General features: G+C 42.3%; 1 protein-coding gene across 5 annotated transcripts in view; it reads left to right on the forward strand.

Moving 5' to 3' along the window:
* Positions 1-18,098, forward strand: part of SH2B2 (SH2B adaptor protein 2) — a 126,990-nt gene that overhangs the window by 78,285 nt on the left and 30,607 nt on the right. For all 5 annotated transcript variants that reach the window (XM_056558506.1, XM_056558502.1, XM_056558503.1 and 2 more), the window contains exons 4-5: positions 4,754-4,845; positions 6,840-6,934. In XM_056558506.1, the coding sequence (XP_056414481.1) occupies positions 4,754-4,845; positions 6,840-6,934 (187 nt within the window). The remainder of the gene's footprint in view (positions 1-4,753; positions 4,846-6,839; positions 6,935-18,098) is intronic.

Raw genomic sequence — 18,098 nt, forward strand, 5'->3', positions numbered from 1 at the left:
CCATTCATAAAGTGTCACAGTTATTAGAAAACACAATCATAAGCTTTTTACTTAATCTGGCACAAACCCTTTAAAGGGGTAGTCCGGTGCTTAGACATCTTATCCCCTATCCAAAGGATAGGAGATAAGATGCCTGATCGCGGGAGTCCCGCCGCTGGGGACCCCCGTGATCTTGCACGTGGCACCCCGTTTATAATCAGTCCCCGGAGCGTGTTCGCTCCGGGTCTGAATACCGGCGACCACGGGGCAGGCAGTGTGTGACGTCACGCCTCCGCCCCCGTGTGACGTCATGCTCCGCCCCTCAATGCAAGCCTATGGGAGGGGGCATGATAGCGATCACGCCCCCTCCTATAGGCTTGCATTGAGGGGCGGAGCGTGACGTCACACGCCGCCTGCCCCGTGGTCACCGGTAATCAGACCCGGAGCGAACACGCTCCAGGGACTGATTATAAACGGGGTGCCGCATGCAAGATCACGGGGGTTCCCAGCGGCGGGACTCCCGCGATCAGGCATCTTATCCCCTATCCTTTGGATGTCTAAGCACCGGAGAACCCCTTTAAACCCCTTACTGAACACAGAGAATTAAAAAAAAGTATACCAACATTTTCTCCCATAACCTCTTTCCTATTTATCTTATATTACAATTAATCTAAAAAATAAATAAATAAATCTGCTCTTTGTCTTCAAGGAGATCAGTCATATTCCCCTCCTCAGTACTGTCCTGGGTGTTAGAGTCAGGGTGCATTCACATCCCATGTTGTGCCCTTTGTGGCACCTATGCATCAGCAGTGTGTCAAAATGAGTGCCAATGTAACATGCACGGAGAGGCACAGTTTCATTGATTTCAGTGGCCCAGACATAGTCAGCTAGTGACTATATTCAGGTAATTTTCTAAGTGTATATATGAGTTTTGCCTCTGACTTTAATGGGCACTCTCATTAAAACTAATTTTTGCTATTGCACTCCTTTATGGAAAATAAAAAATCTTTCTAATGTACTTTGTTTAAAAAAAATGAAGTTTACTATGTATGTGTGCAGCCTTATCCAATCAGAGCTCATCTCACACACTGAACTGCTCTGGGCTGTGTGTAGCAGAGTGAGGGAGGAAGTTCTCCCCTGTATGGCTTCAGATGATGTCACAGCCTACTGGGTAATGCCCCTTCCCAGTCTGTGAATCTGACTGAGCAGAAAATAAAGAGTAATATCAAGGTAGAAAACTAACAAATAATAAAAATAAAGGCAGGGGGTGGTTTATCATGATGGGGGCCGTGAACTGGGAGGATTATAAAATATAACAAGATCATGAGAGGTACTCTTTAAAAGTATGGATTGCAACTTTTTTGAGTTCAAGACAAAAGTTGTATAATTGGAAAATGACCTGAACATAGCCACTGACTGACTACGTTGGGGCCATTGAAATCAGTGATGCCTGTGGCACAGATATGTTGCCATCTTAGTATGACCTTTTTACCATGTATGCATGGAATTCAGGGTACAAACATGGTGTGACCCTAACCATGCCCCTAACAACTGCCCCAACCATGCCTACACATGCGGAATGGGAACGAATTCTTTAACAGCACCAATGTTATCAGTGTGTCACCTTAGTTTTATAGGATCTCCAGTGCAGTTACATCAGGTGAATCAACTAGCTCAGACTGTCATGATGATTACTTCCAGCTATAAATTGTCTTTGCAGAACCTGCTGTAAAAATGTTTTAGGTGTCACACTTTTCCAAGACATTTAGTGCCCTGAACAGTAATAATGCCCCCTTTGGTGTCCCACATAGTACAGTGGGTAAGAAGGGAAGCACAACAGCACTCTTTTAAAATATTAAGCAAAAGTAGGGTGTAGGCCACTGAAAAAGAAATCAGTCCATAGAATCCTCTGCATCTATAAAAATAGAAACCAGTGCAGCACTCCATAAAGTGTTGTAGATACAGTAAGTAATTACAGTGGGTAGATACAGTAAGTGGGTTGGGGAAGAGTAGGAAAGTCCCCCCATTAGATAATATTGGTTGTTCCAGTAGGTATACAGGTCCCTTCTTGTAGATTCCCCCATTATGTAGGTGTCCTGAGTAGGTAGACCGCTGTAGATAACTGCCTCCTGTAGGCAGACCCCTTGATAGTTGTCCCCTACAGGTAGCCGTCCCCCTGTAGATAGTTGCCCCCCCTGGAGTACCAGCAGCCATATACTCAATATATGCTCCACTGCTTGTCCAGGCCAATATAGGGCCACACTTACTCATCACAGTCACTCATGGACTGGTCCTCCAGACAGGCTGTCTCTCCACTGCCTCCTCTGTACTGATGTCTGGGTTTGATGATGTAGCATGAGATGCGCCTACACGTCCTGCTATACTACATCTACCTTTTTTTTTTTCCACAAAAAAGTGAGTTTTTTTTGCCTTTACTGTTTGCCTTAGACTTCAATGTTAAATTTCATATATCCGTTTCCAATCCGTTACAAATGAGTGCAAACAGGTGACAAAGGACTGTAAAAAAATCCCATTGACATCAATGGGATCTATTTACAGCTGTTTGCAAAAGGCTTAAACGGATTTGAGAACAGGCATAAATGTATGGGACTGACGTTAATGTGAACGAGCCCTTAGATTGTCCATTGCACAGAAACACAAAAGACTAAAAGACTTTGCCTTATGCTGCTGGAATAATAGTTTTAGCCAACAGACCCCATCTTCCCCTCTCCCCAGGACATCAGTCCAGCTGCAGGAGTCCCATGTAAGGAGATCCTGCTCTTCCATTACCTTGCTGGACTTCATGCAGGAGTTCCATGTAGAGGAAAGTTCAAGCATCTGCCTACCTGAACTGAAGATAACCGGTCAGGAGGCGGAGGCGGCAAGTCAGGGGGCAGGATCAGCACATCTCTCATAGACAGGACAGTGTTGCTAGTCAGTTATTAGGACACAACCACAGAAGCTTCCCACATTGTGGGAGGAATACAGAGTTGGTTTAATTCCCAGCTATAGTGTACATGAGGAACAGGATGTACACAAAAAAAAAAAAAGTTAGGCTAATAAAAGACACCAGAGCAGACAGTTTGTATCAAAAGCAGAAGAAAGGCATGAAAGACAGAGTAGTAAAAGTAATTTAAAAAAAACTGAGTTCACCTATATATGTCCATTTATTAGGCAGTGAAAAATATGTTTTGTCATAAAACCCTTAAAGCTACACCACAAGACTAAACCCTCAGTTATTCTTCAGCTGAATACTGAACAGACCATCAGGAAATTAACCCCCTATGTTCTCTGCAGGACTATTTGTTTCAGGAAAATACAGAAAACCCTGACACCACTGGAGCAAGATAGTCTCTCCTGTTTTCCTGGATGTTCCATTTTTTAGGTTTTGTGTTCCTTTCATGTACTAAACACAAATTATATAGAAAACTGATCATCACAAGTTATTAATCACTATAAAATGATTTTGTTAGGAAGCTTGGGGGCACCTAGGGGTTTAGAGACATTTCACCCATCATGTAGAGTGCTAGTAATTCCTTTTGGTGAGCATGTCTATGGTTATACTGGCATTTCCTGATGTATGAAAGGTACTAAACAGATCTTTTAAGGTGAACTAAGGATAAGTTAAACCACAGAAACCTTCATGAAGAGTAACATAAATAATGAATTCCCCTTGAGTAAGAAGACTAAAGTGAATCAGCTAAAGATACTGATTATGTAATAAATATCATTACTGTCATGGTATAAAAATTCTGTATTGTTTCTGTTATATGATAACATGGTTTAGATGAATATAATGGACAAAAGTATTTTATGTTTCAAGGTAAATTGATCTACACAAAGCAACACTCTCTTTTTGTAAGTCACTAGTTCTTGTGGATTGTAGTTCATGTTACCTCCCTATAAAAGTGCCTTTTTTGTATATATGTTATACCCCAAGAGAGTTAAATGGGAGCTCAAAAACAAGTGGAATTGTATGCATCCAGCTTACATCACTGCATTACATGGGTGTTAAAGGGGTACTCCGGTGAAAACCTTTTTTTTTTTAATCAACTGGTGCCAGAATGTTAAACAGATTTGTAAATTACTTCTATTAAAAAATCTTAATCCTTCCTGTACTTATTAGCTCCTGAATACTACAGTGGAAATTCTTTTCCGTTTGAAACACAGAGCTCTCTGCTGACATCATGAGCACAGTGCTCTCTGCTGACATCTCTGTCCATTTTAGGAACTGTCCAGAGTAAAAGGAAATCCCCATAGCAAACATATGCTGTTCTGGACAGTTCCTAAAATGGACAGAGATGTCAGCAGAGAGCACTTTAGATATGTCACTAATCAAGTTACAGTAAACAAGAATCAAGAACTCCTCTCATTATAGACACTGATTCACAACTCACAGCCTCATATTCATACCCTCCGAGCCTGATTTACACCCTTCTGCCTCATATTAATACCCACTGAGCCTGATTCACACCTCTCAGTCTCATATTTGTATCCCCTTAAACTTATAGTCATACCCCCTCAGCCTGATTCACCCCTTGTCTAGCATTCAAATAAAGTTTCCACCCACCTGACTATTAATGGAAAAGTAAAGATAGTAACCAAAATAAAAATCTCTGGGACGTAGCAACAAAATAAAAAAATCATTGGAATCAGAGGACCAGAGGATTACTTTATTATTGTGGATTAATGATGTCACTGAATGCAGTATGATATTATTTAATGACAAAGATGGAAATAAAAGGTAACATGTTGTACATATTTTGCTCCTCAGGTAGAAAACAGTGCAGAGTATATTTTAGAAACAATTGACTCTCTTCAGAAACATTCTTGGGTGGCTGATATACAAGACTGTATAGATCCTGGGTAAGTGAAATATATGTAAAATAAATTTACCTTCGATTTGACATAGACCAGGGCAAACTGTTTTTGCAGCAATTTTTTTCATCTTGGGTATTCCTGACATATTCACAAGATATGTCATATAGATGTAGGTTTAAGTGACTTGCCCCTCTCTAGTATCCTAATCCATGAATCCCACTGTTTAATAAACAGTAATGACTATGGACCTAACTGGTTTTCATAGTAATAAACATTGGTGTCTGTATTAAAGGGGTATTTTGGTTACAATAAAATATCTCTTATCCACTACCCCCAAACACATTTGATATGTGACAGCTGAACCTAGCAATTACATAGGGACCAGCGGACCATCTAATTTGTATTAGGGCCTTACAACTCTCCTTCAACAGATGGTGTTGGTACAAAGAAGGTTGGTGAAGGATGATGTATCTCAAGTGCCCAATCTCCCTCTCAGGGAGGTAAGCTACAGTCAGAGGAGTGTAGAGGCTTACCCCTTTTCTCTATATTCCAAACACATAGATGCTAAGCTAAGCATTCATGTGTATGTCTAAGCAGAAGATGTGTATGTCTAAGCAGAGCTGTTCCCAAACTTACCGTACATTCAGCCTCCAGCTCTCTTACATTGGCTATTTTTAGAAAATTGGCTATTTTTAGAAAATTTTTGCTATGCACCCTTAGCTAGTACCTTTAAAAAATTGTCCCTGTACTAGTAAATGAAAACTCAGTGCACCAGCAGCTACAGCTGGATAATTTATTTTATAAAGATATTTTTCCTGTAATAATGAATTTGCTTTTTTTTTTTTTTTTACAAAAACAGGAGATGGAGACATGTAGCCATATTGGTTGCCAATTGAGAATTGGTTTTAAATGGTGAAATGCTTACTCAGCATGGGTGTCATGATCTGGGAGGGGGGGCGGGGTCAGGGAGAAGTGAGCCCTAAAACTGTCCCTGTAAACCACTCTCCCTGCCTACCTTCCCATCCGCCCTAAATGATGGATCGACAACTTGGAGCCGGTCCCTTCTTTGTGCTAAAGTGCATTGGCGTCGAAGTCAACAAAACAAACAGAACTGTACAAAGTTGGGGAACAAGTCACGAACATAACAGAACCAACAAACAGATATATAAATACAAACAAGGCAGGATATAGCATACTAACATACAGTGCAGAAACTTGAATCAAAATTAACGGCAGATAGGATTATATGAACAAGACTAGATATGGGGATTAGTTCACAGCAGACAAAACCAGAAGAGGCAGGGGATGAACAGGTTAACTGAATTTCAGAACATTAAATGGGTCAGGAAATCAAGAGCACTGTTCACACTGGACACCCCACTCCAATCATGGAGGAACATTAATACCAAAGTTAAATAGGCTCCTAGCCAGCGGGCATTCTTCACTGAGTGATCAGGATACTGGCCTAGGAGGAAACAAAAATCCTAAATACAAGCAAACACGGGTACAGGCACAAGACTCACTCATTTCTAGATAGACAGAATAGCACAAGGCTCAGAACAGGATTCTATACTTGGAGTTGCAGGATCAAACAAGGTCAAAACAGGACTGACATAACGCACACTGTGAATACAAAGCAAATGCAGAACGAATACAAGAAAACTAAAACCTGACAAAGTACGCAAACAAAGCAGATTAAAATCTATACAGAGTATGTGCACAGACAGACATAGTGAACATCAAGCCAACATGGCCAGAGTACAGGTCTAATCACCAGCACAGAACAGCACCTTAAGAGGTTTCATATATCTTCCCAGTGCTGAAGTCAAGAATTTTAACTCTTCCCATCCTGGGGAGAATTAACACACAAACAATGTCTGCACAGGACCCAAAGCAGACAATACAAACTACAGATAAACAGACATTACAATGGGTATTTGTGAATGTGCCTGATTAAACTGAAAATACAATCTACCACTTGTTTCAAAATAATCATTTACATGAAGAACATAGGTGAATTATAAACTCTTTTCTTACAGAGACAGTGGAGATGACATAGAACTTTCGTCATGTGAGCAGGGCGCATGTCTGCCTAGTCGCATCTCATCATGTAGCTGTGAGTTTCTTGCTGAAGGTAAGGAGTATGCTGATTAAAGTGATACACACACACACACACACACACACAGGCATGTACACTGAACAACATATTAACTAGAAAAGAGGCAGATTCCATAGGGTGGCAAAAATTCTCCATACTTGACCCATGTCAGTTGCAGCAGTTGTGTCACTTGGTGCACATTTTTACAGCCAGTTCCAGCATAGCCCAAACATGTTCATTTGGGTTACTGTGTGGTTGTAACGGCAGTGGTGAAGTGGATCCGCTGAACCTGTGTGGATGATGGTGTGGGCCGTACCAGGGAGCGGAGTCTAAGGTGCCGCTGGTTTTCCCCAGAGCCCGCCGCAAAGCGGGATGAACTTGCAGCGGCAGGTAGCACCCAGGTTGCTACCCCTGATACGACTCATCCACACAGGCTGCCGAGGTGTAACATGGTACAGGAAGGATCAGGCAAATTTGTAGTCGGGGACAGGCTAGAAGGTCAGGACAGGCGGCACTGGGGCATGGTCAGGGAACGGAGCTGAAGGAACTGGTACACGGAATAGCAGAACACACAGGAGGTACGCTTTCTCTGAGGTAGCAAGGCACAAAGATCCAGGATGGGTTAAAGGAAGTGCAGACATATAAAGGGGCAGGAAACAACAAGGACCAATTAGTGGCGTACTGGCCCTTTAAATCTCAGAGAGCCGGCAGGAAGAACAGAGGAGACACGGGGACGACAGGAAAAGTAACGGGCAGTGGGCTGGGTGCGATCGCATCGGGGGATGCGAATCGCAGCACAGACCTCGCCGGGCAGCAAAGAAGGAGTGCGTCCGACCCAGCATGTCTGACTGCAGCGTGACTCCTAACAGTGGTGATAAGGGGGGGGGGGGGGGTCAAGGCATTATCTTGTTCCTCCAGCCACTCCCTAGTAATGAGAGCCTGATGACACAGAGCATTGACCTGTTGAAAGATGACACTGTCAGGGAAGAGATCCTGAGGATGTAAGTGTAGAAGTTTAGCTAACAGGTCCCTATAACGTTCATCAATCAAAGATTGTGGTACAATGACCATAGTCTAGGGGCATTCCAGGAAAATGCTCCCCTAAACCATGACCCCAGTAGTGCACCCAGTGCACCCACAGGATACCGCTTTATTCGGTTTAAGTCAGATGCGGACTCGCCCATCTATATGGTTCAGCAGGAAATTGGACTCGTCGCTCCATTCGACTTTCTGCCATGTGCGGAGGTCCTTTTTTTCGAGATGTTGTTTGCGATGATGCATTGACCAATTGTCCTTTTGAACCCCAGTTGACACACGGTGCGCCCATATTTATTGTGGAAATTTGTCTTACTTGCCCACTGTTGTAACTTCTGGGTCAGTAGATCCACTGGGGTATGTTACAGTTGAGATGGCAAATGTGCCCTCTGACACTATCCTTTTGGATAAACCACAATTGGCCTGGCAATGTGACCATGGTTCATTTAGTCTTGGTACATGCTTGATACCATGGTTAAGAACAGCCAACAAGAGCGGCTGTTTCAGAAATCCTGACATCACACCTCCAGGCCCCAACAATTTGCTCACAGTTAAAGACATTCAAGTCACATTTACCCAAGAATGGCAAATGTCACACATTATTCGAAAGGCCATCATGACATGGCCACCATGTGGTGTCGTGTTATTGTTCACAAGATGTCAGGTGTCAGTGAACATTTGTTCAGTGTATTTGGTATATCAGTGGCATACTATAGATGTAACCTGTGTTGCAGCACAAATCCTGCAAGAAAAGAAAGGGGAGTCAGGACCTATAAAAAAAATCTAATAGTGATCTGTCTATTAGAACTGAGAGCACTCCACTACCATCAAACTAATGATTAAAAAGCAAGGAGCCAGATGTCCTCTGCAGCGTGTTTCAGCACCTGTGTCACATAATTTACTTATTTCATGTTGTGCATATAGCCAGGGCTGCCAACCTGAATTTTCCTTGTCTAGACAACTTAAAAAAACTAAATCTGTTTTTATTATCTGATGATAATTACAATCACAATGACCTGCTAAAGTACCAACAGTCACATTGAAATTCTAAAGATTAGTTCCATTGAGTGACAATGGGGTTAAGGGCCTGCCTATTCCATGACCCAATGTATGCTGTAGATGAGCACCGATCTTGCAGATTAGTTCTTGTTTTAAGAGCCCACCACAAGACTCAACTATGTGCAGCCAACATACAATGATTTTTTGTCAAGTCAAAACAAAGCTTTCAGCCAACACAACAATCGTTTGCTCATTTATTGGCTGATCGCTGGCTTTACTACACGATATTGATCTGTTTCTCTGATGATTGCTTCTTGTAATAGGGCCCTTAGCCTTGGACTGTAAAATACATGTTGGATTTTACCCTTACTGCCCTGACCTATCCTATAACTAGAGCCTTACTTAACAGTATAAATCATGTGTTTTCTTAAAGGACATCTTCAGCCCTTTAACACTTATTCCCTATCCACAGGATAGAGAATAAGTGTTTGATCGCGGGGGGTCCGACCGCTGGGGCCCTCCGTGATCTGCACGGGGCCGCGGGTCTGCCATGGCTCTCCCGTGCAGGAGGGGTGCCACACGCAATATGACGTTGCAGTCGACACGCCTCCTCCATGTTACTCTATGGGAGAGGCGGGGAGGCAGCTATAGAACTGTATGGGGATGGGGCGGGAGGGGGGTGTAACCGTTGACCTCTCAGGTCGACGCTATACGCATTAGCGCTCACATTGAGCGCTAATGCCGGGGCCCCATGTAGGAAATCGCGCGCGGGGGGGGGGTCCCAGGGGTCGGACCCCCCACTATCAAACACTTATCCCCTATCCTGTGGATTAAGTGTTAAACGGCTGTAGATGTCCTTTATGTGATTTACTGTTTTTGTTGGATACTTTCATGGTCTATTCACACGTACAGTATTCTGCGCAGATTTGATACGCAGGATTTTCTGCTGCAGATTTCAATGTAAACTGAATGACTGAATACAGCTTTAAATACTGCGCAACAAATCTGCGCAGAATACTGTACGTCTGAATAGACCCTCAAAAGGTATTTTGTTGTGCATTCAATTTATGTGGTACAAAATTCAAATACAGTCATGGCCGTAAATTTTAGCACCCCTGAAATTTTTCTAGAAAATGAAGTATTTCTCACAGAAAAGGATTGCAGTAACACATGTTTTGCTATACACATGTTTATTCCCTTTGTGTGTCTTGGAACTAAAAAGTGAGGAAAAAAAGCAAATTGAACATAATGTCACACCAAACTCCAAAAATGGTCTGGACAAGATTATTGGCACCCTTTTAAAATTGTGGTCAAATAACATTGTTTCAAGCATGTGATGCTCCTTTAAACTCAACTGGGGCAAGTAACAGGTGTGGGCAATATAAAAATCACACCTGAAAGCAGATAAAAAAGGAGAGAAGTTCACTTAGTCTTTGCATTGTGTGTGCCACACTAAGCATGGACAACAGAAAGAGGAGAAGAGAACTGTCTGAGGACTTGAGAACCAAAATTGTGGAAAAATATCAACAATCTCAGGGTTACAAGTCCATGTCAAGAGAACTAGATTTGACTTTGTCCACAGTGCGCAACATTATCAAGAAGTTTGCAACCCATGGCACTGTAGCTAATCTCCGTAGGCGTGGAAGGAAGAGAAAAATTGATGAAAGGTGTCAACGCAAGTTAGTCCGGATGGTGGATAAGCAGCCTCAAACAAGTTCCAAAGATATTCAAGCTGTCCTGCAGGCTCAGGGAGCATCAGTGTCAGTGCGAACTATCCGTCGACATTTAAATGAAATGAAACGCTATGGCAGGAGACCTAGGAGGACCCCACTGCTGACACAGAGACATAAAAAAGCAAGACTACATTTTTCCAAAATGAACTTGAGTAAGCCAAAATCCTTCTGGGAAAACGCCTTGTGGACAGATGAGACCAAGATAGAGCTTTTTAGTAAAGCACATCATTCTACTATTTACCGAAAATGGAATGAGGCCTACAAAGAAAAGAACACAGTACCTACAGTGAAATATGGTGGAGGTTCAGTGAGGTTTTGGGGTTGTTTTGCTGCCTCTGGCACTGTCATGAAATCATTACCAACAAATTTTGGGTCGCACTGTACAGCCCAGTGTCAGAAAGCTGGGTTTGCGTCTGAGATCTTGGGTCTTCAAGCAGGACAATGACCCCAAACATACATCAAAAAGCACCCAGAAATGGATGGCAACAAAGGGCTGGAGAGTTCTGAAGTGGCCAGCAATGAGTCCAGATCTAAGTCCCATTGAACACCTGTGGAGAGATCTTAAAATTGCTGTTGGGAAAAGGCGCTCTTCCAATAAGAGAGACCTGGAGCAGTTTGCAAAGGAAGAGTGGTCCAACATTCCGACTGAGAGGTGTAAGAAGCTTATTGATGGTTATAGGAAGCGACTGATTTCAGTTATTTTTTTGCAACTAAATATTAAGTTAAGGGTGCCAATAATTTTGCCCAGACCATTTTTGGAGTTTGGTGTGACATTATGTCCAATTTGCTTTTTTTCCCTCCCTTTTTTGGTTTTGTTCCAATACACATAAAGGGAATAAACATGTATAGCAAAATATGTGTTACTGCAATCCTTTTCTGTGAGAAATACTTTATTTTCTTGAAAAATTTCAGGGGTGCCAACATTTACGGCCATGACTGTATAGAAAGAAAAAATACTGGAAAACAAGTAAACTGTCCTCCTTTTGTTCTTCTCCTGCTTTATTCGGTCTTGCTGGTGCCTTGTTCCTTTCAGCACTCTCAAATAGTTACAATATATACGCACTTCGTGTCTGCCCTGTAGTTCCAGAGCTAAGCAGAATCTATAATGAGTCTGTTATCTATGGCTCATTATTGTCCCAATTCCAAATGTACCCATGTGACCTATGACATTGTCTGGCTCCTGTCTTTTGTTGTCCTCATCCATCAGCCTGTGTCCTAACACTAGGTCACTCTGTGTGGTCTACTTATCAGCTATGTCCACAGTCCTGCCTTGCTGCCTGTCTGCACTACCTGCCCTCTGGAGAGACCCACAAAACTGCAACCTAAAACTCTTTTCCTGTCTAGTCAACACCTTCTAGTGACTCCTTAGACTACATGCTTCACTCCTGACCAGAACCAAAAATCTTTTTCTAAGAGTCGGAGTTCTCCTGCCATTTTGTTATTTTTTTCTTGATAAGTTGCAAGCTACTGTTTACATTTCCTCAGAATTAATGATAATACCACTACCCCTATGCTTACAAATATTTAGGCTTCGTGAATGTCTGTGGCTTTCTATAAGGCTGGGTTCACACCACGTTTTTAGCAATACGAGACCGTATACGGCTGGGGGAGCGAAAACCGGGCGCTAGCATATCTCAGCCGGATCCGGTCCGTATGTAATGCATTTCAATGAGCCGACCGGAGTCAAATGCTGACTATGGTCGACTAATTTTTGCCTCGTATACGGTTCTCTAACCGGACCTAAATCCGTGGTATAGCACAGTTTTAGGTCCAGCGTTTGACTCCAGTCGGCTCATTGAAATGCATTACATATGGGTCGGATACGGCTGGGATACGGGAGTGCCGGGTTTTCGCTCCCCCCAGCCGTATACGGTCTCGTATTGCTAAAAACAAAAAGTTTTTGTATCTGACAGTGCCCATTAAGGACCAGAGCATTTTTTGCACATCTGACCACTGTCACTTTAAGCATTAATAACTCTGGGATGCTTTTACTTATGAATTTGATTCCGAGATAGTTTTTCGTGACAAATTTTCGTTGATGCTTGCATCATTTCTTGGTCAAAAATTTAATGAAGCTTTGAAGCTCTCTGCTTGTAAGGAAAATGGACACACCAAATAAATGATATATTGATTTACATATACAATATGTCTATTTTATGTTTGCATCATAAAGTTAACATGTTTATACTGTTTGGAGACATCAGAGAATTTCAAAGTTTAGCAGCAATTTTCCAATTTTTCCCGAAAATTTCAAAATCAGAATTTTTTAGGGACCAGATCAGTTTTTAAGTGAATTTGAGGGTCTTTATGTTAGAAATCCCCCATAATGGACCCCATTATAAAAACTGCGCCCATCAAATAATTCAAAATGATATTCAGAAAGTTTGTTAACCCTTTAGGCGTTTCACAGAAATAGCAGCAACGTGAAGGAGAAAATTCAAAATCAAAATTTTTTACACTAACATGTTCTTGTAGACCCATTTTTTTTTCATTTTTACAAGGGTAAAAGGAGAAAAAGTTACCTAATTTCTCTCAAGTAAGGAAATACCTCATATGTGGATGTAAAGTGCTCTGTGGGTGCACTACAAGGCTCAGAAGGGATGGAGCGACAATGGGATTTTGGAAAGCAAATTCTGCTGAAATGGTTTTTGGGGGGCATGTCGCAAAATGTAACAAGAGGTAAGCCCCCATGGTGCCAGAACAGCAAAAAAAACAAAGCAAAAAAAAACATTTGGGAAACTTCACCCCTCAAGGAATGTAACAAGGGGTACAGTGAGCCTTAACACCCTACAGGTGATTGACAAACCTTTGTTAAAGTGGGACGTGAAAATGAAAAATAAATATAATTTATATAATGAATAAAATGTTTGTTAACCCAAATTTTTCATTTTCACAAGGGGTAATAGGAAAAAAAGCCCCCCAAAATTTGTAACCTAATTTCTCTTGAGTAAGGAAATGTCTATGTAAAGTGCTCTGTGGGTGCAGTAGAGGGCTCAGAAGGGAAGGAGTGACATTGGGCTTTTGGAGAGCAAATTTTGCTGAAATGGTATTTGGGGACATGTCGCATTTAGGAAGCCCCCATGGTGCCAGAACAGCAAAAAATAAAAACACATGGCATACTATATGGGAAACTACACTTCTCATCAGGCATGAGCTGAAAGGGTTTACTCCCAGAAATAATAATGACAATAATAAAGCATATCCAGCATATCCTATGGTTCCCGATCCTTGTTGATCCCGACCAAACCTGCCAGCAGTGCGGACACAGCTTCCCTTTTCACCTTCTCCTCCTACCTATGTTCTACGCTGATGCCCTCGGTGTGGGAAGCCGCAGCAGCTGATATCTCCTTGATACGCCCTTGTAAGTGTTGTGCCTGTAATCTGCACAACCTCTCCAGGTGAGCATGTTACCTTCATCTACTTATTTTGACTGTCTGGTGGTGATCCCGCACAAGGATGCGCTTTTTGTCTATTTTTTTACTTTTTTTTTTGACAAATTTATGCTACCAGAACAGTGGACCGCCCCCCACGTGACCCTATTTCGTAAACTACACCCCTCACAGAATGTAATAAGGGGTGCAGTTAGCATTTAAGGGGTGCAGGGTGCAGTTCACTGGCATTTGACAGATCTTTGGAACAGTGGACTGTACAAATGAAAAATTACATTTTTCATTATCATGGACCACTGTTCAAAAAATCTGTCAGAAACCAGTGGGGCGTAAATGCTCACTGCACCCCTTGTTACGTTCCTTGAGGGTGTAGTTTCCAAAATGGGGTCACATGTGGGGGGTCCACTGTTCTGGCACCATGGGGGCTTTGTAAATGCACATGGCCTTCAATTCCAGCCAAATTCTCTCTCCAAAAAAACAAATTTTGCTCCTTCCCTTCTGAGCCCTGTAATGCACCCGCAGAGTACTTAACATCCACATATATGGTATTTCCTTACTCAGAAGAAATAGTTTTACAAATTTTTAGGGGGCTTTTTTCCTATTACCCCTTGTGAAAAAGAAAAATTTGGGGTAACACCAGCATTTTAGTGAAAAAAATAAAAATTTTCATTTTCATGTCCAACTTTAACGAAAATTCGCCAAACACCTGTGGGGTGTAAAGGCTCACTATTCCCCTTGTTATATTCCATGAGGGGTGTATTTTCCAAAATGGGGTCAAATGTGGGTGGTTTTTTTTTGTGTGTTTATGTCAGAACCGCTGTAAATATTAGCCACCCCTGTGCAAATCACCAATTTAGGTGCGCTCTCACTCCTGAGCCCTGTTGTGCGCCCGCAGAGCACTTTACATCCACATGTGGGGTATATCCGTACTCAGAATACATTGCGTAGCAAATTTTGGGGGTCTTTTTTTTCCCTTTTACCTCATGTGAAAATATAAAGTATGGGGCAACACCAGCATGTTAGTGTAAAAAAAATAAAAATATTTACACTAACATGCTGGTGTAGATACCAACTTTACCTTTTCATAAGGGGCAAAAGGAGAAAAAGCCAACAAAAAATTGTAACACAATTTCTACCGAATAGGGAAATACCCCATATGAGGCCTAAATGAGTGACGGATCCAGATACAAGCATTACACTTGCCTCCGCTGCCAAAATATCCTATGGCAGTGTTTCTCAAACAAGGTGCCTCCAGCTGTTGGAAAACTCCCAGCATGCCTGGACAGTCAGTGGCTGTCTGGCAATACTGGAAGTTGTTGTTTTGAAATAGCTGGAGGCTCCGTTTTGGAAACACTGCCGTACGAGACTTTTTTTTTTTTTATTGGGGGGGGGGGGGGGGGGTAACTGTGTAAAGGTGTGTATATGTAGTGTTTTACTCTTTATTTTGTGTTGTGTAGTTACTCCTGCCGGGTAAGGGTGACTGGTGCTGTCTCAGACAGTACCAGTCACCTTTTTTTTCTGGGTCACCGGAGACCCGATTGACTTGGCATCGCCACAAATTGCCGGTCTCAGGACCCACCCAACGGTTCGCATGGGATGCCTGCTGAAAGATTTCAGCAGGCATCCCGTTCCATTAACCGCCCAAATGGAATGGAAACGCAAAGGGCATACAGGTACGCCCTTGGTTCTTATGTCCCAGGATGTGAGGGCGTACCTGCATGTCCTTATTCCTGGTGGGGTTAAAGACTTACTCTCCCCAAGTCTTTAAAGCCCAACAACAAGCTTTCTTCAGCACCTGTGCTTACCTGGACTAGCCTGAAATCCTGGAATTGCTCAATCCAGGCCCAGTAACAGGACTTATCAAAAGTCCCTAGCCAGCGAAGTCTCACTAGGGATGTAACTATTTCTGAATTTCCCATATCTTAAACAGCTTTCCCTGGATGAGATATGCACTTCCTGAAACCAGGTATCCACATACAACAGGTACTTTAGGGAAATATATATATATATAGGCAAACAAGCAGGATGTTGGTGCAAAAACAAAAAAAACTAAAGGGTTTATTAAAAACAAGCAGAACAGTTCAGCAGAAGGCTTAACATCAGCTGTTAAACTCAAAACAAACAAAAAGGGAACTCCAACTTAAAGTCCATACATGATCATGTAGTGGTGTTTTTTCCTGGTGCAGAGACGCCAGTCTATCTCTGTCCTGATTCCCAGGGCACCGTTGTGTGCTCCAGCCTGTAGCACACTGTGGAAGAAATGGCAAACAGCTCCTCAGGTTCACACTCTCCTCACCTGAGGTCTAAGAGCAGCAGGCTTTAAACGCCTCAAGAGGTCCAGTAAAGCCCGGAGGGGACTGTGGGAACAGCCTCCCTGACAACCCTGGAAGTTTACTAGTTGATACAGCAACCTATTTGGCACATATCTACCTTACACCACTTTGTTGGCACCCCTGAAATTTTTCAAGAAAATGAAGTACTTCTCACAGAAAAGGATTGCAGTAACACATGTTTTGCTATATACATGTTTATTCCCTTTGTGTGTATTGGAACTAAACCAAAAAAGGAAGGGAAAAAAGCAAATTGGACTTAGTCACACCAAACTCCAGAAATGGTCTGGACAAAATGGTTGCACACCCTTTGGAACAAATAACTGAAATAAGTTGCTTCCTATAACCATCAATAAGCTTCTTACACCTCTCAGCCGGAATGTTGGACCACTCTTCCTTTGCAAACTGCTCCAGGTCTTTCTTATTGGAAGGTGCCTTTTCCCAACAGCAATTTTAAGATCTCTCCACAGGTGTTCAATGGGATTTAGATCTGGACTCATTGTTGGCCACTTCAGAACTCTCCAGCGCTTTGTTGCCATCCATTTCTGGGTGCTTTTTGATGTATGTTTGGGGTCACTGTCCTGCTGGAAGACCAAAGATCTCAGACGCAAACCCAGCTTTCTGACACTGGGCTGCACAGTGCGACCCAAAATCCGTTGGTAATCCTCAGATTTCATGATGCTTTGCACACATTCAAGCCACCCAGTTCCAGAGGCAGCAAAACAACCCTAAAACATCATTGAACCTCCACCATATTTCACTGTAGGTTCTGTGTTCTTTTCTTTGTAGGCCTTATTCCATTTTCGGTGAACAGTAGAATTATGTGCTTTACTGAAAAGCTCTTTCTTGGTCTCATCTGTCCACAAGATGAGAATTTTGGTTCTCTAGTCCTCAGACAGTTCTCTTCTCCTCTTTCAGTTGTTCATGCTTAGTGTGGCACACACAGACACACAATGCAAAGACTAAGTGAACTTCTCTCCTTTTTATCTGCTTTTAGGTATGATTTTTTTTTTTTTTTATTACCCACACCTGTTACTTGCCCCAGGTGAGTTTACAGGAGCATCACATGCTTGAAACAATCTTATTTTTCCACAATTTTTAAAGGGTGCCAATAATTGTGTCCAGCCCATTTTTGGAGTTTGGTGTGACATTATGTCCAAGTGCTTTTTTCCTCCCTTTTTTGGTTTAGTTCCAATACCCACAAAAGGAATAAACATGTGTATAGCAAAACATGTGCTACTGCAATCCTTTTCTGTGAGAAATACTTATCAGGGGTGCCAACATTTACGGCCATGACTGTATATATATGATTTTGGTAGAATAACCTGCCCGTGGTAAGAAAATTATTTTAGTGCTGTTACTTTGCCCCTGAGAATCTCCTCCATAGTGCACAGCTATTTCTTATTTTCTTCATTCCAGAGGATGGGATTAGAGCTGGGCTGTTTACAAGCAGTACTTGCACAAGACTTTAATTCCCTTACTTCTATGGACAATCCCAGGACAGCACCTATTTCTCTCTGCTATGCCATGGAGAAAGTGTATTTCGCTGAACAGGCTTGCACTGTGCTGTGGGATATTTTACACAGTGCAGTACTATAGATGGCATGTGGTGGGTGGGAGCAGGGGTTTATTGATGCACTGGCTTTAAAGGGGTGCTATGTGAACAGAAGGAGTCACAGCAATAGCATCTGAGCAAGAAAGAGGTAGTATTAAA

Source organism: Hyla sarda, chromosome 2 (genome assembly GCF_029499605.1).
Source record: "Hyla sarda isolate aHylSar1 chromosome 2, aHylSar1.hap1, whole genome shotgun sequence".
NCBI classification, from domain to species: Eukaryota; Metazoa; Chordata; class Amphibia; order Anura; family Hylidae; genus Hyla; species Hyla sarda.